Source organism: Centroberyx gerrardi, chromosome 15 (assembly GCF_048128805.1).
Source record: "Centroberyx gerrardi isolate f3 chromosome 15, fCenGer3.hap1.cur.20231027, whole genome shotgun sequence".
Taxonomy (NCBI): Eukaryota; Metazoa; Chordata; class Actinopteri; order Beryciformes; family Berycidae; genus Centroberyx; species Centroberyx gerrardi.
In genome coordinates this window covers 5,542,290-5,563,487 of record NC_136011.1, presented here as the reverse complement: position 1 = coordinate 5,563,487, position 21,198 = coordinate 5,542,290, and the positions used below count along the sequence as shown (strand labels likewise).

At 41.6% G+C, this 21,198-nt stretch overlaps 1 protein-coding gene across 1 annotated transcript in view; it reads left to right on the top strand.

Annotated features, from left to right (window-relative positions):
* Nucleotides 1-994: 994 nt before the first annotated feature.
* The window catches only part of rin2a (Ras and Rab interactor 2a), a 47,224-nt gene continuing 27,020 nt past the window's right edge, over nt 995-21,198 (top strand). Inside the window, exons 1-3 of the mRNA XM_071919683.2 lie at nt 995-1,124; nt 14,759-14,863; nt 20,833-20,933. Of these exons, the coding sequence (XP_071775784.1) occupies nt 14,804-14,863; nt 20,833-20,933 (161 nt within the window). The 5' untranslated portion in view covers nt 995-1,124; nt 14,759-14,803. The remainder of the gene's footprint in view (nt 1,125-14,758; nt 14,864-20,832; nt 20,934-21,198) is intronic.

Sequence of the window (21,198 nt, the reverse complement as noted above, 5' to 3'; positions counted from 1 at the left end):
TCTCAACTAAAAGCACTTCTTGTGTATTTTGCAGCAGCATGTTGATATGTTGTTATTGCACAGGCCTGTTGAAGGGGGACCTATAAGAGGTTCCCAGAATACATCCATGGATAGGACACGTGACGTGAAAGTTGATGCAGACTTTGCTTTTGTTTCCCTTGCAGCGCTGTGGGGTTTAGGGGGAAACAGTGTCGAGCTAACCAGAGTTAGCCAGAATAATACATGAAGTGCTGCGGCATTGCGTTCAAAATAAGAGATAAATTGTCAAACAAAAAAAGGTTAGATGCTTTGTACTGTTTATCTCTATCGTTAAGTGTGCGATACCTTGTCATTATCCAATAATTTAGTGTGAGCATATTTATGACTGGGAGTCAAAAACCCCTGTACATTTTGTTATGTGTGATGCAATGTCTTTTTAAAATCGCTTAGGGTTTAAAAAGTGTTAAAGTGTGTCAGCCTAACTATCACCGTGTTGCTGTTAACAGGTCTGATTACACTGTAGCTAAACGTATGTAGCTAATAGGTGGTAGTGGCTAGTTGTTGCATGCTAACCAACATAAGATTAATTGTTTTACCATATTAGCTTGCTGGATAGTTAGCTAACGTTAGCTATTAAGCAAATATAAAAAACAACAACTACTGTTTGTTTAGGTTCACTGAGCTGTCTCGTCTCAAACTACAACTCTTTGGAGTAACATTGGGGACTAGAGCTAAACTAAAGGGCTGGGGCAGACAATGAATATAATTTTATTTCCACTTTGGAACTTTGCATGACCCAAAAAGTTGTATAGTACTGTGTAGTTGTAACGGGTAGGATTTTATTTTGAAAAATTTGGCCGGAAGTCTTATTTTATTTATTCTGGCTGGCTTCACTGGTGGGATTGAACTGGGACAAAGTAGCTAGCTAGTACTTCAGAAGAGTTTAGGACCATGGAGGCAGCCGGTGCAGAACAGAGTCTGTTCGGTTGTGTTCTTCACTTGACATTATAATATAGCCTATTTATTGTCAGAAGGACCGTGAGAAGAAAACTCCTTAGCAAGCTATAATGGTTGCACATTCAGTGGATCGTCGGAGAAGTGGAACTTTCTTCTGCCGAATCCGAATAGCCTACACTCCGAAATAGGTAAGTACAGTTTTCCATTGTGTTGACAGTTTGTATTGGCGAACATAGACAATAACGTTACCATTTTTGTTTGCTGTAGCCAACTTCGAAAGACAAAGTTAGCTCGTTTTCTTTATAAGAACGAAACCGCCAGCTTGGGATCATTGTTTTGTTGTATAGTCCATGAATTATGTGTAAGGAATCCTGCGGGACGTGTCGTTCAAGTTATCACCACCTGTTGCTCGACGTCAATACTAGCCCAGATAAGAGGACGCACGCCGAACCTCATACAAAAATCTGGCAATTTAATACCTTATGTGTCGATTTGTAAGGCCACATACCCAACAAAATATGACTCGATCTTTTTGGAATAAGCGGGAACCACCCTTCAAGTCGGCCTATTATATATAATCCACTAAGAAGCACAACGTTTAAGATTTGTTCAACTTAATTAGTTCAAACTGCCAGAATGTGGGAATAACGGGGGAGCCAATTCTAAAAATAAAAAATGCACTTTCTACTGAAATTTATTGCTGCTTGTTGGATTATATGTATACCGAATGGAATAGTGTTTCCCAACGATTCAACGAAAAGTCTTGGGTCATATTGTTATGGTGATTAGGCTTTGCCAATAAGCCAGATCTTATGAAATTGTCAGATTTTTTTTTTTTTTAAATAGAGTCTGGCATGACATTATCTTTATACATGAGAGCGGCACATATCTGGGCTAATGTTTCGATGATAGCTGTGTCGACTGGTTCATTGGTTTTATAAAACGGCGGCCATACTCCATCGTATTAAAAAGAAAAACGCAAATATTCAGTAAATCATTCATTGTTAACAGATAATGAGCAAATAAGAATAGTGAAATGTTATTCTTCCGCCAAGCAATATAGTTCTTGAAAAGTAGTTAAACAACGTAGTTGCTAAGCAACACATAAGCAGACTTGGTTATATTACATGCTAGCTATGGGTCACAGTTGTTATGCAGTCACAGATGTGTTTATGTATTATATCACATTAACCTATGCAGTCACAGCTGTGTGTTTATTGGGTATTTTACAATAGCATTTGGTGTGACTGAAAGTCTCAAGAAGGATGTGTCATTGTCAACAACAGTCTAGTCTAGTGTGTAGTTTGGGACAGCATACATTGTGTTAAATTTCAACACAGAAACTGTGTTGTGCCAGTATGTTTTGTCATTAACAAATGTGATGAAATGACACATCCTTTTTAAGTATACAGCCAGTCAGAACTGAGGATCAAAACTAAATGCTTTTTAAAGGCACACAGTATTCTGGATGAATGCTCCTACCTATATTACTCTCACAATCACAACAAGAGAGTGTAATTTTTTGTTATATGTTATACTTGGGTGTGCTGGATTATATGGGATGTTGATGCGGATATAAAGTCACCCAGAAGAGTGAGAGTATATAGTTAACCTGTCAAAGAGCTATAGCGATGTGAAACCCAATGTCTCAACAATATTGTTGGAAATGAAAGGATAAGCTACAATAACCGAGTAATGGACTCTGAATCATCACTTCAGGAAAACCAATTGAGCATGTCACCAATACTCTCATATCCTGAAGCATTTGTGAAATGTGAGTGGTGTGATATTTCACCTCAGCCTTGAAATCCAGTTGTCTACAATGGTGTTTTGGAGCTTCAGTCACTTTGTGACTCTGGAAGACTTGGCTTTCTTTGGCCCGTGAATGATTCCAACTCACAGATTGGTGTGTAGTCTATTGTTTGCATGGTAATTAGGCTTCTGTTTAAGATGTAATCCATCTCTCAGCAGTAGTGATTTTAGCTGCTAGGCATTGGTGGGGTTCTAAACCTACCTACCATCTCTCTCATCTATCTTCTCTCACATCATATCTCCCCGCTTCTTCCTTTCTATGGGAGAAGCATGAAAAAGAGCTGAAGTATTTCCCAGTTTCCCAGCCAAGACCCTGGTTTTCCAATCTCCTCAGAAATCTGCTAATGTGCTTAGTGCTCAGTGTGGGGAGCAAAGCAGACTGGTGCTGTTAGGCTACCTCAAACCTGAGTCACAGGTCAGGAATTCAAGAAGTGCACAAAGGCCAGGCAGTCTGGTTTGTTCTTTGACCATCTCCTTTTGAAAGCCAAGCCTGCTCCCTTTGCTCAGGTGGGTTGATATTGCTCTGAGTGGGGGTGCACCAATCAATCTGCCACAGATCACAATTGGCCCGTAGATGCTCTAGATAGGTCACTGGTGATGCGCCAAGCACCGTTTCAACTACCCAATCCCATTGTAAGCAGTCCTAGGTACAGAAGGAGTGTAATAGCAGCTAACAAGCTTTTGTAGAAGTTTGTCTTGTCATTCTATTCTTTATCAACTGGACATTGGGATGTCCGTGACTTGGATAAGTGGCTAGAAAATGGATGGATAGATATTGGGATGTATCTTCATTTCATAATGCTACCCACAAAAGCTCCATACAATAATTTTAGTACTATAATATTTCTAAATGTCAAGTGTCCCAAATAGGCTATGCTAAGTAATTGATATTGCAATCCTTTCGTAGTATTATCATGTAATCACAATGGAAACTTATTCTTTGTTAAGAAACCAACTTGGGCCAACCTGTTTAGCTTTTGTCTTCCAAATACATGGCAGCTAATTGCTTTCTTTAAAGTGCACTGCAAATGTTGTTGCTTTTTAACACAGTTCCTGTCTGGATGTGACACTTTGTGACACATCTTACTGCTGCAGTAAGCCACGCTTAGCCACACAAAGCAAACAGTGGGCAATGCCATCGTTTGGTCACTGCGGACGCAGTGCACTAGTTGCACTTCTCTAATGGTTGTAACAGCTAATAGGTCTGTTCAGCTAAAATCCAGTTCCATACTGTGGTAATAGTTAATTTCACTATCGTTTCACCCTCTTTAGTAGTTGACACAATGAGAGAATGTTTTAGGATGACTGTTTTGTCCATAGGTTTCACTGTCTCCAATGTTAACTCACCATGTACAGTATAGCCAGTTGTGTAATTCTCTCCTTCCTTTGAACAACATATTATCAAATAGGGGTAATATGTATGTGTGTTCTCCAAATGAAAAAAAATAATACCTGGCCTATGCTGTTGTAAAATAAGCATTTTCACTGAAGGCATTCCCTATAACACCCTGATTACCTACAGATGCAATAATCAAAGGGCCAAATGAATGACTTGGCACTCTTCCTGTGTGTGCCTGTGCTAAATTATTTAGCATTCTGGAGATTTGCCATTAAGTCATGATTAACCATAGCATGTCTCCTCAGTCCTCATAATTTATCTGCCAAGAACGCTTTTATAGTAATGAGAAACATACAAAACACAGTAACAAATTGTTGTTTTAATCCCTTATTTTGCATTACATGCAACCACATTTCTGCATTCTTTCTGTGGTATTTGTTGGCTTTGTGTTGGTACAAGCATCTTTAATGACTCATTATGGTGGCAATCATTATAGTAAGTATGCATGCCATGATTACTGACACGCAATAACACACAAAAAGCTTAGTGGAGTCACGCAATTTTTTTCTATTCCGAAATAGCCTTCATGAAAAAGCCCAAATTGCAAGCATTAGGCCTAATATCAGCCTCCTAATTTGTGCTACATCAGTGACAATGTACCTTACAGTATCAAAGCTGACAAATTTGTGGCCGTCACAGCTTGAGCAAAACCTTTGCACTATTCTTTTGTCTGCTACTTTAATCTGTGAATCTGCCGGTAACAAAAGGCATTGTAGTCTCATACTGTCAGACCTTGTTTGCAAAGCTCAGTTAGTCAAATTTGATGTAAAAAAGTGACTGCAGTTCCAATTATTGAAAACATATACAAAGCCACTAGTGAGGTGACATCGTTTCAACACACGACGTTTCACTACAGTTGTGAGATGGGACTTCACTGGTCACTGGTGATGTCAAGCTTACCAGTGTTTTTGACTTAATTCCCCATACCTTTTATTTAAGGAACACAGATGGATCAACAGGGTTGGAAAATTCCAGCAGCCACCAGTCAATCACTGGTACATTTTTGGCTATGGCTGTTAAGTTTGGCTACCCTACCAGCCTCTAATGACGGGTTCTCACTACACAACTTTTAGCCTGATACAGGGCTGATTTTTCCAGACTGGATTACAAGATAGAGCTGAGTCTCTGCTTATTGAGCTGATATGGGGAGTCGGAACTGACAATCGGCATAGCTAAATGTGAGAAGGGTTAAGGACTCAGTCTCTTGCCTCCTATCAGCAGATAACCAATTATAATTTGGAAGCTCTCTCTTGTTAAAATCAATTCAGCTGTCAAAATGGTAAAACTGGGTGTTGAATTTAGGACATCCAACCTCCACTATGACTAGTGCTGGACTGTACTGACAAATAATCATATTGCAATTATTTTGGTGAATACTGCAATGACGATATAAATTGCAATACAGTATACAGACACATTGATTTTTCAATATTTTAGATTTTTCATCAAACAAAAAACATTTTTAATAAAAAGCAAAGATGTTTCTTAAGATTTGCTCTATTTGAATACAATTTTTTGTGCAGTTTAATTTATAGGCCAGAAATTGCGCTCAGCACCAGGATACCATGTTTAGGAGTCCATTTTGAGCATGCACCACTCTGATGAGCCTCTTGCTATTTGGAAATTGAAGTAGTTCACATTTCCATTTTCGATTTGTTTCGATTGATTGTGCAGCCCTAACTGTGACTGGTGCATGAAAAAGTGGGTTTCCTGAGCGGAGGATTAAACCTTCTGTCCAGTCTTCATTTGAACCTTCAATGCCCTCACTAATTTTCTCAGGAACCCGTATGCATTTTATAATTACACAACCTGGAGAGACAAAAGTTTGCACCCCTATACAAATGCACTTGCAGTTTTCTTTCCTTTTGTCAGGCCGTCTCGAATCATTATTTCAGCCGTCTACCGCGGTAATGTGCAGAAATCGGATCACTCAAGCGCTTTTGTCATCACTTCAGAATCCAGCTGCACAAACCCAAAGACAGATCCTCCAGTCAAGGAGGGAATGGAGAAATGTGGAGCCAGAATCCCTCTCTCTCTCACACTCTAATCAATGGGAGATTTGTGTGTGAGTCTGTCTCCCAATTAGATCTTCAGAGTATCCACCATTTGGCCAGCAGCCACATTGCCGCTATCAGGAAGTTGGCAGTGGGCCTACCACAACAAGCCAAGATGTCATTAACAGGTCATAAAGCTGTATTCCTTTACCTGTAAAACTTAACACACACACTGGCTTACACTATTTTTGAGAAGCAGGCGAATTAATCGGCTGGAATGTTGTTGTAGAGATGTTTGCCGTGGACTCGGTGACCATGCTGTATATATACTGTATATAAACCACAGCAGTCTCAACATGGCTTCATGTTGAAAGCTTGCAGTTATGGCATTCAAAGATATTGGCCCTTTTTGCTGTTGCCCTTCGTGAAAGTCATCCAGGATAAAGGTGACCAGTCATTAATTTATGTGACCAGCTGCTGTCCGCATATACTGCAGTGCTGAGCTTACGCTAAGTTCCACCTTTCCATGTTTATTTCACTTAATACGTCTACAATTTGTAGTCACAAGACATCTGAAGTGCTTTGTGTTGTTAAAAGCATTAAAAAACACACTGTTTTAAAGAAATTGTTTATATTTTAGAGGCATTTTTACTGAAATGAAAGTGCCTCCTCAGTAACTCTCAGTTTCACGTCCCACTTTAACTTTGACACATAAAAAAATTACAGATGGACAGAAAGTAGCCTTTAAGTTTTTATCTGGCATGGAAGTTAAACTGTTTGCAAAAATGTGAGTAGGCTCTATGTTAGAGGCTAATTGGGTGTGGAGCACCTTATTTGGGAGATGGATGGTTTTCAGAGTTTAAATATGAACAGTTATTCTGAGCCTGAGTCTTAATTTAGACCCCTCTCCATGGAGGTATGGTATCCCGCCATGTATAGTTTATTGTATAGCGCCTTTAGTGAGGCGGTGTGGGATTTGGATTGGAGTAAAGGGTGTGTATGTGTGTGGGTGTTTGTGTGGGCAGTGCATATGCTTTGATAGTGGCTAGAGTCATCAGTGGTGAGTGGTGTGTGTGTCTTTGTTGGGGGGGGGGGACTCCTTCTCTTTTCAATCAAGATATGTGTGTTTGTGCATGTGTGTGATGTCACTGCTGCTTGGTTTTCCATGGCATAAAACTCTCCTCTTGCAAAGCAGAGACACGCCCAGCCAAAGTAGGGAGAAATGGAATGCATTTGACACACTTTCAGGGGCTAAACATAGGCATTTTATGTGGTGGGAGAAGCTAAATGGCTTCCACCATATTCCCAGTTAAACCACGACCCACAGGAAATCCCATCAGAGGGGAGAGAAGATCTCAGGAATGGTGGATGCCGATGGGGTCAGGAGGTTCGTTTTCAGAGACAGTTTTCAGAACTGCTTTTCCCAGCTTTTTCCCAGCTCGGTTTGACCGCGTCTTTGATTTACATACCGGTGGAAGCCATTTTGTGCACCGCAGCAACACATTCATCCAGAGAAATATGTTAAAATGCCCCAAGGTGTAGGCCTAATCTAGATTCTTAATACAAGTGGTGGTCTTGTAACACTTTTGCATTGTACACATGTTTTGTGTTAAGGCCATTGTTTTGTGGTATATTATTCAGCCTACATCACATTATATTACATGTTTCGGTCGCTAACTAGCACTTACATGTGTTTTGTTTGTTTTTATTTTAAAAGCATTTACAAATGTAGTGCTGACTCTTGAACTTGTTGAGGTTACTTGGAATTAGGCTATAGTATTCACAAATACAGCTGTTGCTCTTGTTGGTGTAATTCACCCTGGATAATGGTGACAGCTAAATGAGGATAAAATGGTGCAATGAAGGCAGGTGTTTTGTATGTGATGGGGGGGATTGGGGGGGGGGGGGGGGGGGTATTTTGACATGTCCACCCCAGCTGCGTCTCCTCCTCTCTGGGGCAGGACCTGGGAATGACTCCCTGCCCCGGGGTTAAGGTCTGGAGCTAGTTTGGGGTGAGCATGTGTGGAGAGGTTATAAAACAACAGGATCATAATGGGGAAAACAGAAGGAGGAGAGATCACACACATTGGGCGAAATGACCTCCCATACTCATGAATGTGTTTCATTATCCATCCTTATTTGTACGTGTTTGTGTGTGCATGTACACCAGATATGTGATAAGGAACAAACAGCAGGAAAACAGTAATCTTCCTTTAGAAATGAGGGTGTGTTGTGCATCTAAAACAGTAAAATCCTGGGAGAACAATCAAAAAGGGCACCTCTCTGCAGCATCTGTACCCACTAAATTACTTTTAGAAGGATCAACTTTGGAAGCTCTCCCGTTTACAAATCTATCTTACCGATGAAACCTAGCATGTTAAAATTATGTGGGATGATTAATATTTATGGGTGAAATAATGTGTGTGACCCTTAGGTTTCATAGCTTCCAGATCATGGCCAAGTTGCTTCATGTCTCACCAGACAGGTTTGGGCATGTAGCAGTAGCCTTAAGCATTGAATGGACATATTGTGTACCAATGATGACATGGCGAGGCATGCATCTTATGCCTTTGAAAAAGTAGATTATTTTAGTCATAGGAAATAGCATTAGAAGAGGTTTAGAGAGCCAAAGGGTCATTATTTGGTCAAAGGTGAATGCTTACTGTTGTAAAGCCTCATCGTGCCAATGGGAGGCCTCCACAACATCCCAGCATTCACACAGATTAATGCTCTAGAGGAAAGCGGGATTTACTTAGTCTAGCCCCCTCCACCTCCTTCAAAAATATATTAAACGGAGTCTGTGTATGTGTTTGAGCAGGGGGAGGTGGCGTTACAGTAACTAGATCCCAGGGCGCATAAATGCTTGTAGTATGTGTAACAGTATATAATGCTAAACTGATATGGAATGAGATGTGAGACACCATTCATTTCCCCATAGTCTGCAGGGTGTGAAATTAACACCCACCAAATGCAGTGGCTGTAAATTTGTTTCATGAAATGTTGTTACCAAGGAAAACATTAAATAGGCCAGCCTTAATGTCCACTACGTCAGTTAGTCTTGTTTAGCCTGATGCTAGTCCTGTCTAACCTGATGCTAGATAAGACTGTCAGACTGGAGGCAGAATGTGGTGACATACTGTTGGAGTTGAGAGGCCAGCAGGCACAGATAAGAGAGGTGGTGCATTGCAGCAAGCAAAGGAGGAGACATTGGAGCCAGCGAAAAATGCAATATTTCAAGGAGAAGTGGCAAGGCCAGATGCGCAACTAGCTTGTATCATGAAACCATCTTACTCCAACATATTTAGCCTTTAACATTGATTTTAAAAAGTGGCTGGTAAAAAAATGTGAGTGGATGGTAGCATTTAGGAATCTACCAGACACAGTGGTCAGTCGATCAAAAAGGTAATTTCCCACCCTGTCTGTGTAACCAGAGCAGCCTCACATTTCTTATGTAGTGGAAGACTAAGGAGCTAAGGCCCTTCATTTGTCTGGTCTGTCCTCTCTCTCTGACTTTGGCCCTCTGTTTCCTGCTCTGTTATGCCTACAATATGGCATCTGTTTTTTTTTCTGTGCCGATATATGGGTCTTCACTTTAGATGAAGTAAGTGAGTAACACTAGTAGCTGTAGCCATAGCATTTGCAATAGCACTATTGTGCATTGGCTTTTAACCACTCTCTCAACATAGTGAACTGAATGCATCAAAATGTGCCTTATCACACCATCTGTTCATATTTACCAAGTGGGGTGGCGAGGAGGCAGGCTGCTGTATTCCCTCACATCACTAAAACGCATAGCCCTAGTTGCCAGGGGAAGTGTATTTAGTAACAGTTTCTAATTTGAGCTGAACTGCTTGAGTTGTAAGTTAATGTGGCTTGTAGTTTACAGGACATGACTCACCTCTTCAAGTCCAAACCGAAGTAGATTTTTGTTAATCTGGAAAAGCCAATTCGTCTAGCCAGAGCCACAGATTTAGTCATTGCTGATGTTCCTCAACACATTGTCACGGCAGTTTCAAGAATAATAAAACACAGGTTTTCCTGGTTTTTGAAAGAGGCATCACTAGTGCGGTGGGTTTTGTGCAGGAAGGGGTGGTTAAAGACTGTTAGACCACATGGTAACCTTTAGGAACAAACTACTACTACTACTGGAAATCAGAAGTGCTATACAAGGAAAAGACACTCACTCAGAATCAACATTCTTACCTGTAATTTAAAATATTCATTAAGCGGTCAGAAGGCTGCTTAACAGTAGGGATGCACCGATGCCACTTTTTCAATGCCGATACCGATTACGAGTATGAAAGTTTAAGTATCGGCCGATACTGAGTACCGATCCGATCCATTACTTTTACAGTGCAGGCTTACTTCCTTAGTTTGGGGTCAATGAACAAAATTATTGAGATAAAATCTTTGTATTTCCCACTGTTTGAGAAATTCAGGCTTCTATGTGCCACAAATGCATAAAATCAAGACAGTTTGCTTTTATTTCTTACATGTTACTCATGGCTTTCGGTATCAGATTTTAGTCTTGGGTAAAATCTCCGATACCGATATTCCATTTTAGCCTGGTATCGGCACACTAGATATTGCTCCACTCTAACTGGTGGCTCTTTGGTCGCTGGGAGGGCAACACGAAGATAGACACACACACACACACACACACACACACACACACACACACACACACACACACACACACAGACATGAGTGTCATTTTTTCCATTTCCCTATTATGTGCTGTGTGAAATGTTGATATCCTCTACTGCTTGTAGAAAGCCACCAGCACCCCCCACACCCCTTCCTTTTACAGTGTTGAGCACCATCATCCTCTTGACCATACAGGATGTGACTAATCATCACAGAGTACATACAGTATATTAGCCCTGTGGATGTGTGCGTGTATGTCTTGTCCTTCCTGGCTCCCCAATGGTGGAATGACCTTCTCACTCGAACCAGAACAGCAGTCGTAGGCTGAAAACATATCTTTCCCCACTGAACGACATCCCCTCTACCCTAATTGCTGTCTAAAATATCCCTTCCCATCTCTCTACTTAACTTTTACTCTATTTCCTTTCCTCGCACTTTCCTACCCACTTTCTACTCTCACATGATTGTTCCATGGTCACAGACATATATTTTAAGGCAAAAAGCGCTTTTCACTCCTGATTTTTGGCTGCATAAGAGCATCAGCTAAATGTCTAAAACGTAACTGGCAAATGTGTGTTTGTGTGTGTGTATGTGTATGTGTGTGTGTGTGTGTGTGTGTAGGGGGCTTCATCTTTAGGTTCAGTCTCTGTCTGAGCTGTGAGCTACTCATGTGCAAAGTAGGCTTCGCCATTAGGCTACATTCTGTATGTGATGTGATTTATAGTATCTCTCCTGTTGGGCCTCTCATTCACCTGACAGATTGGATTTGGTCTCTCTGCTTGCAATTTTTTTTTCTCAAGACGATTGTCCAGTCCTCCATGTTTTTTGGGCAAATTTGCAGTTTGACATTTGAATTATGACAGTTCATAATTTGCAAAACATTATATCACCTTCTAAACAGTGCACTGTTGGAAGGAAAAGAGAGTGCTGTAGTTTGAAGGGTTAACAACTTCCTTTGGAAGTGGCCATTAGTCTATGCCTGATTTAGTCGAGCCTATGACCCCACTGAGTCCGTCCCCATCAGTGTTCCCCCTTGTTAGAGCAGGTCTACTCCTCTGCGGTTCTCCCTGCAGCACCCGTGGTTTTTGACACAGGAAATTGGCTAGGTATTGGCGAGCTTTAATTGGCACAGAAGGACTTTGTACATATCCTGCATGTGTGTGCAAGTGCATGTATGGATGTGTGTGTAGAGCTCGGAAAGGGCAATAATCTGTGCAAGTCTTTCAGCTCCTTACAGATTTCCTTTCAAGAATAACTTTTTCAAGTAGAGGTCCTTAGAGCAGTGGGTGTGTTGTACAAACACAAGACAAGAAGACTGAACTTTGTTTTTAAAAACTTCTAAATGATGCCTTAACAGTCAACCACTTAGATGTCATTTCTGGCTCAGGACATTGACCGAGAGCCCAGATCCCAGATCTAACCCTAACCCTAACCTGCATTTCCAATGAAATATGGAATTGACTTCAAACCTCCTGCCATTTCTGTTTGTAGGTCACATAGTGTAAAATATGCAGTGTGTGTGAGTTGAGCTGTTTTGCGTATTATTAGACAAGTACTAGTTGGCAGCCCGGGGTTTATTTTGCCTCGACTGACAACCACAGGGGCCTTCCTGTTTACCAGGCCTGGACAGTGAATCACACACATGTGCACGCACACACGCACACGTCTTGCTCCAACCAAAACAACCCCCAAGCCCGCCCTTTTCCTTTGTTTTGACAAGATGGATGGGCCCAGAGATGTTTCAGTCCAACAGCACCCCATTAGAGATCTGCAGCAAAGAGTGAGAGGAGGAAAGAGAGAGACAAGAGATAAAAGACTGCAAGGTTACATGCCTTGTGTCACTCTGTGGCTTCTGTTGCTTTTCAGGAAATACCATCACCAGCCCACCAGAGTTCTCTCTCTCTCTCTCGCTCGTGTGCACACTCCAGCAAAAAACATGGAACAAGCAAAAATTAATCCAGTGTTTTTCTGTCAGTTTTGTTTTCTTCCATAGCCCAACAGCTGAGCTCATACACCTACACACTGTCTGTCTGTGTATTTACTAGGGTTCAATCAATATGATTTTTTGAAAGCCAGTACAGATATTTTTATATTGAAGCTGCCGATAGCTGTTATTTTGTGCCAATATCCAATTATCTTTAAATGTGTACATTTTTCTTTATTGGTAGTCAGTGTTTCTCCCAGAATGTTGTCAGGGTGGAAAATCCCCTTAAACAGCATTTAGCTGATGGGACACTAAGACTCTCCATTGAAACCCATACTAATTAAATTATTTTAGGTTTAGTAGCGACGTGACTCGCCACACCTATTCAATGGTAGTGAAAGTCATATAGACTATTAATATGTTGCTGCAGTCAGGGAGGAACCTCTATGTTATTGGCAGTGGACCACATGACTGGCTGATATCTGATATTTAATAAAGGGCCAATATCAGCTTAATAAAATCAATCTGCAAAGCGTTATATCAGTCTAACCCTAATGTGTACTAGCCTATACACATGTGTGACAGAATGTATAGGCTATATGTTCAGATCACCTTACTGGCTCTCAGATCAAAGGCATTCCTGCACTGACTGAGCAGCAAATGTTTTTGTCTGCATCCCTCAGTATCCTTTCACCCAGTCAAACAGCGCACTCTCTGGCCTGTCCCAACTGTAGCCACAAGCCTTACGCTTTCAAAACAACCCCACTGTCTAGTAACACATGTTCATGTGGATGAGGACAGGATTTTGTTCTAGTAGAAGGACGCTGATGGTGTTTTCTTCTTGTGTCTTCCACGTGCCAGGCCTTAAGGGGAGGGGTGGGAGGTGTTTGCATGTCTCGACACAGCTGGCTCATATCAGCTGGTGTTACCGGATCGACCATAACATCTGGGTCTTGTGTGTGAGACTGTGTGTATGTTGGGCATACGCACATGTATTCTATCTCTGTTCGTGCAAAATCATCATTACCATCAGCGGTCAATTTGTATCAGCCACTATGCTAATACAGGCTAATGTGGGCTTTCCTTTTCATTGTTTTTTGCTACACGTGAAATCGGTGTCAGAGCTCCATCCAAGGCCTGGAGGGAAGAAGTTGCTTAGAGTGGAGAACACACTGCTTGTTGCCATGAATGAGCAGAGCTGGTTCTTTAAAGAGATAGACGTTATAAAAGGACAGTGGTGAAGAAAGAGGCAGGCAGAGTAAAGGGATTCTTATTTATGTTTCCTGAGATGTTAGTCTAATTACCATAAACAAACAAGACCATTGCTGAGAAGAATGGTGGCTTCTACCGGCCCCTACTCTGTATTTTACATCATGTGACACTGGGTTTGATGTACGGGAAATCCTGCTGGATTGCTTAATGGCACAAAAGGAGATTGGGAAGAGGGTATTGTTCTTCCAGAGTTTCTTGAGAAAGAGAAAACAAACGCACCCAGAGCGGTGCCAGGAGCAACATCCTCTTTGTGACAGAAAGCAATGGGGTTTATGGGAAATGTGGTCTTAATTTTTAGAAACACTAGCATTAACAGCACTACTAGTGTAAGACAGAGGCTACCAATTGTGTCAGTTATGGTTTTATTTGTTTATTTACTATGTTCATATAGTATAACTCAATTCATTTGAACAAATTGAGTATAATGAAACTAATCAGTGGACCTATCACAGCAGCTGTGCTGGGCTGAACAGGTCAGAAATTGGTTTTGTTGGTGTGACTCTAGTGTTAGGATGGATTTTTGTTTCTTTTTTCCCCTATAATTTGTTTTGGCACACAAACACAATTTCTGTAAAAATGTTTGGAGGAAGGCAAACAAGGTGGGGGAAAGATGTGTGCACCTAGGAAAAAAGCTGCCAGGACTGCTTTGTCAACCACTTCTTTCTTGATTATAAATCTTGAGACTAGACTAAGCTCCACTGGACAAAACTAAACTGCCCTATTATTTGTATTCTGTGGTATGTACTGTATATCTCTGTCTTCTTTCCCTCACAGGCACTCCAGTAGAAAGAGACAGACAGAGAAGGCCATACAGACAACATGTCTACTAGTACAGTCAGTCAACCCCGCCAGCAGGAGAGGAAAGGCAGCTTCTTCAAGGTACGTGTCACTCATATCAATTCAAAACACTAGTGTCAGCCAACAGCACTGAAAAGGCTGTAGGCTTTAGCTTGTGTAGTTTACATAAAGATATTGGGTAAGCCTCTGGTTACCTCTGACTCCCAGGAGGGGAGATAATTCGGGTGGGGGGCAGCAAACCGTAGAGTTATAGGCTAAATCAGGGAGAAGATTAAAGAGGAGGAGAGAGGTGGAGCCTTCTTGAGTATAGCTTTGTGGTTTGGCGTTCTGCCAGTGTTTTTGTCTTTCTTTGTTCTTGTAAAGTTCAGTTTCTCCTGGATTGCTGAACAGACATTGTTTTTAAGGAGGATGTGGGAGTTGGACCCTTACCAAATATTCCCACCTTGATTACCAAATGAAGTTTCAGTATTAAATGTGACCCAACATTTGGAAATTTGACAGCTACTCTTATACATAATTGCTGTCACTTTAGAATATTATTTTGTTAGGAATCTTTAGCAGGTTGCTTACAAACAAACAAAGTATCATTTTAGAGGATCTACCCATCTGTATTCATGAAATATTGAGGTTGTAGAAGTGGCAGGAATGTGGAGACGGACAACTTCTCTCGTTGACTACACCAACTCGTGTGTCATTTATTTGAAACCCAAAGAGCCAGACAATTTTCATCGCGCTGCCCAAAAACACAACAACACTACGTCGAGCTGACGTCACTCAGAAAACAGACTTTCTTAAAGGGACCGTGTCTCCTTAACCCTGAGAAGCACACAATATAACTGCGTGTGTTAAACATACCCAAACCACAGATTATGGTGAATAATGTCCATAGAGTCCGCCACAAGGTAATCTTTTTTTTTCCTGAAATGGATCTAGTTCATGTAGCATTTTGGAAGAAAGCTTTTCAAGCAGCAAAGCGTGAAATAGAAAACGTTGTCTGTAGTAAGTAAGTGTAAGTTGTCATTTAGTCCAGTTCATGAGTAATCTCTCTTATGGCTTTTCTTTCAATATATGCCTTGTTAAATCAGCCTGGAATGAACTTTTGAAACTGGTCCTAGCCAAATCTAAGTAAGTTGACTTTGGGGCACTCCCTAGTCTTGATTAAATATTGAACTGTAAGATAGAGCGCCCCATCACTCCACATATTTCACCAAATATCAGCAGTTCACTTGCTTAGAGGAAGCTCTTCTCACTAGATAGGGTCTGTGGTTGTTAGTAGCAGCGTAGCGTCTTTAACTAAAGAGAAACAGTTAAAAGACTGATCCTCGCCAACCTTTATTATGGTTGAGTGAAGACTGTGTTGCTGCCTGTTATCTGCAGCCTATAATTATTATAGGCCTGCCTTAAACACACACTGCCTGATGGCATAGCCACACCTCACAGCAAAGTGGCAATGAAATCAAAGCTGGATACACGATCATTAGCGTAATAATTTGGCTTGGAAAAAGATAAAGCTTAGTCCTGCTGAACCGTTCTTTGAATGACATATCTGTTGAATAATAGTTTTAGTCTAGGACTAGACCTAATTTCTATTACAGTACACATCCTCTTTCAGTGGATACTGACGACAAGAGCAGTTCTAGCGCTCTTGTCCAAAAGCTTGGATTGCTTAGGATCTCTTTCATCACACAAGCTATTTTTTCTCTTGCACATCTGTCCTCGACCTTGATCCCACCCAGGTCTGGGAGGGAGGCAGAAGGACAAGGAACAATGAAGAAGGGAAAGAAAGAGGAGAGAGAGGACTACTAAAACGTAGCTAAGGGTCACTAGATCCGGAAGTAGCATTTTTTAGGAATCTCTCAGCGCAGACATGGCACAGGGCTTAAAGACCTCCGGCCAGGTGCCGGATTTCCGGCATATGGACGTTTTAGATTCACAAACAAAAAACTCACTCCACGTGGGTTTTTGTTTTTGATGTTTATTACATATTCAGCAAAGCAATATTTAACATTTACCAATGGAATGCGAGCAAGATTTTTTTTATCCAGTGAACAGCAAGCTACTTTCTATCACAATGTAGCACCGATTCCGTGGTGTAGCACAGCTGAAATATGGAAACGAAGTTTATGAAAGCTGGTGAAGATACACGCGTCACTGAGAGAGGAGTAAAAAACAAATGGCGATAGGTATGGATTGAATAAACGGGTGGAGACGGGAAACCGTTTGACACTTGGTGCGACAAATTAAGGGAACCGGGTGTTTGTTCTGCACTGTGTGCTCAACCAGCAGAAAGAAAGTGCTCTTTCCACATGAGGTAAATCCCAGACACAACGCCGCTATGCACGCACTCCGATATCTGACCACACCGGGAGCGACAGTTACAGCTGCCGCTCCGCTCCAGCAGCAATGACAGATCGGAACGTGATCTGTCTTTCACAATTTACAATCGTCATTCAGCATAAAAATGTGGCATGTGGCTTTGGCTGCTCTACAGAGCTGGTAAGAAAAAAATAATTGATGTGGAAATCCATATGGGCACCGATTGGTAAACCGTGCACGGCTCCATGCGCACGGAGTCCTAAACAATGCCCGCGGATTAGTAGACCGTGCACACAGATTTGTAATGTATATTGATAATGTCAAACAGGGACACCACAGCGGCCCACAGAGTTGCATATACAATTTAATTAACATGCTTTTTCTACAAGCATGATTTATAGGGAGTAAATAGGTTTCATATTGTCACCAAAACACACATTGGATCATAAATTAGACCTACTGATGTGATTAATCAATGGTTATGGTTCACATATGGTCTAGGTGCCTATTGGCTATTACAGCTCACTATATGTATGCCAAGCTGTGTGTAATGGCTCTGGCTCACTGTATATAGGCCTAAAAGTCCCTCTTTGATGTTACCAACGTAGATATTACAAATTTGTGCGCATGGTTTACTAATCCATGGGCACGGTTCAGGAGTAAATTGTAAGAAAACCGTGCCCACTGATTTCCGCATCATTTTTTTTTGTACCAGGTGACCCTTGGGGGGCTCCACAGTTATCCTTATTGCACTAGGTCTGTGGATTAATAACGCTGTGTGTTGAATATTCATTCATTCAGCACAGAAATGTGTCAATTGTTTTCGTTGTTCTTGTTATTGGACTAGTCTTACAGAGAAATGGAGAAATAAATGGTGCGATGGTGCAGTGTGCTCACTACCCCCCCCCCCCCCCCCCCATCAGTCAGGAACATTTCAGGCTCAGAATGTTTTTTTGCTTTAAGCCCTGCATGGCAACCTTCTGCCTATCAGCAATTCACAAGTCTCTGGCTCTCTACCGCCTCAGGGACTCTAGGGGAGATAAAAAGGCCATATGGCAATATCAATACAAACCAAGAAGCCAGAATTTCCTGTCACTGCCCCATACACATACTTGAGAACTGAAAGCAAGTTACGGATATGAGGACGGAGAGGAAAAAAAGAGTGCAGTTTTCCACCCTCTTCCTTAGTGTTTATTCTGCCCTCTTTGGCGTCTCGCCACTCCCAACGCCAAGCACACATACTTTCCATATGACTCCTGAAGGATGATTTTGTGAGTTAAAAGTGGTTTTATTGCTTGTAGTTAGTGTATGCAACTGGGCACTAGACCCTATGTGAGTTTCACTAATGCCAGCATATATGCCAGTCTTTGTGTCTTAACAGCTATGGCCTCAGGAATGAGTTTCCTTGTAAAACTGGCCATGCATTTCTGTAAGAGCTCTTGTATTTCTACACCTAGAATATCTGCAATAGTGAATGAATTTGTCTACACTTTACTGGTCAATGAGATGATCCTTAAGATTTTTTCCCCCATCACTGACAGTGGCAAACTTTTTTTCCATAGCTTTTTAAGCATGCATTTTCAATCTTCTCTCAACCTCGTTTTCAAATAGTGCTTGCCCCTTTAGCCTCTAAGCTCATATCAAATCAAAAGGAAATCCACATGAAATTCAATGCATGTCTGAGATTGAGACTGAATATATGCAGCAAAACTGTCAGAACTATTACAGATTGGTGCCAGTGGTGCACATATTTGCAAAAAAGTATTTGTAATGTGATCCTGTAAAATATTTCAGGTTCTGAATCCACTGTTCCTTTGGAAACCTGAATGGGTCTGAATTTGTGATTTCCCCTTAAACAGCTCAGCCAATTGTGTCATCGCTTTCCCCAAGCAGCTGATCCCATGTTGCCCAATATCCAAGTTGCACAACTAGGCCTATAATTGGGAAATGAAACAAATGACGCCAATGCCACACTGAAAATACTCAGGGTCAATCTAAATTCCAGGAAAGTAATTGCAGGTTCCTATGAAACGAAAGCCTTCAGAGGTTGGGACTGGGAAATCTGAGAGGCAGGTCTTGTTCTGTTCTGTTGTTGATTGTTGGTAATCCTCCATGAATCAGAGGATAAAAAAGCAAGGTAAAGAATGAGGAGTCATATTATAAATAGGCACTTAAGCAACAAGCTCAACTTTTACATTTTGAAAATGAAACATGATTCTCTTCTGGATAATGGTGCTTGGCCTGAGTCCCTGGATACCAGTTTTTATACTGGTTAAGACGGTTAGCAGTAGCAGTTTTTCCTGGCTGTGTGTGTTTGCCAGTACACATGTAAAGGCTCATGTGTGAGTTGTCACGGAGGTGCCATTTTGACACCGGTATTGTTTCCCTCCTCAACACAAGCGCTATCAAAGTCAGCGTCACTACGATGAATGTGAAACTTAAAATTCCTCTCCAAACTGTATTAACGGCATTTGTAAACGGTAACACTTTTTAATCAGAGATTTATAACACTGCTCAACACTCAGAGAGTTCATGTGAGTGCAGGTCAGATTCTGGCATATTGCCCTTCTTTAGGCTCCCATTGGATTGCACTGGACACATTACTGTCACTAGGTAAGGACAAATAATTAATCCTATTCATCCTAATCTGTCATATTAGTGATCAGATATTAGCGATCAGTATGTTGTTAGTATGTCCATTTATCATTTAGTAGCCTAACTTGAGCATGGAAGCTCTGAATATTTTCAGAGCTTTTACAAATTTTACAAAATACAAATAACGGTATTCCCGGTGTGGGGCTGATACGATCTTGGAGTGTGGACTCCAAGACCGTATGCCACCGGTAACACCGCCCACCACGACAACCCTAGTGTGCGTGTGTGCATTAGTGAGTTGTTAGAGTGTGTGTGTGGTTTGCTGACTTGGGGGTTGAGAAAGGGTCAAACTAATAGTCTTGTGAGTAGTGGTTAGAATGGCTGGCTCACAGCTCAGAGCCTCTGGAGGAGTAAACGGGTAGTAAAAGCACTGATTCAGCATGGCAGGGATGGACTTAACATAGGGGTGAATAGGAGGCTAGCAGTTTCAGGCAGATTTCACACATTGGTGTTGGATCTGTGCAGCAAATGTGTGTTTTGAAATGGAGACCTCTACTGGCTTGAAATTGCCACTAGCCACCAGTCTAACACTGATTTTACCCTGAATGTACAAGAGATTAGGGTCACTTACTCTTTTCATGAAGTAGCCTACACTGATGAGGGGAATCCAGGTAAAAGCATTACTCCTTATTGATTTCTCTTATTAAACCTGTATCAATCACAAAGGAGGAGATGTAGATAAAGAGAAGCAGACAATATCAGGAAGATGTGATTTATTTGTCCTGGGAGAAACTGTTGTGTATGTGAGGGTTTGTGTACAGATGGGCTTTTGTTCATTGTTTCCTCCTCCCATTGATTGCTCCTCTTCAGGAGCTCTGGTCAGTCATTAGGAAGTGTCTAGGCCAGGAGTAGGTGGACACACACATACACACACACACACACACACATATACAACTTCCAAGTCTGCAGAAAAGAGAACCAGTTCGTACCACAAGCAAAACACCTGAACACACTCCGTGAGGCTGACCTCGCCTCTATACAAATATCAATTTCTTTTCTCCCTCAACTCTTCCCTGGTCTTCACTCTGCTGCTCTGTCTGCCTCGAGCCGATCGACTAATTCTGTCCGTCTCTCTGTAGCTGATCGACTCGTTTGCCTGGGAGATCGGGACCCTGAAGAAGGAGATGGTGCATAAGAAGGAGCCAGCAGAGAGAGACCATGAGACAGATGCACTCCATGGGTGAGCCTGTAGTATTAGTCTGTGTGTGTGTGTGTGTGTGTGTGTGTGTGTGTGTGTGTGAGTGTGTGTGTCAGTTTCTGGTTTTGTGTGTTTGTGTGTGTGCCTTTGTCTGTCCATTTAGTATTACCATCTAATTTAATGCAGGGTGATTCCTTGTGGCCACCAGCAGGGAGCGCTCTTGACAAACCATTTGTGTTCATGAAGTGTTATCACCAGATGCTGACAAATAGGTGTCACAGTGCAATGCCAGGAAACAGACGATATC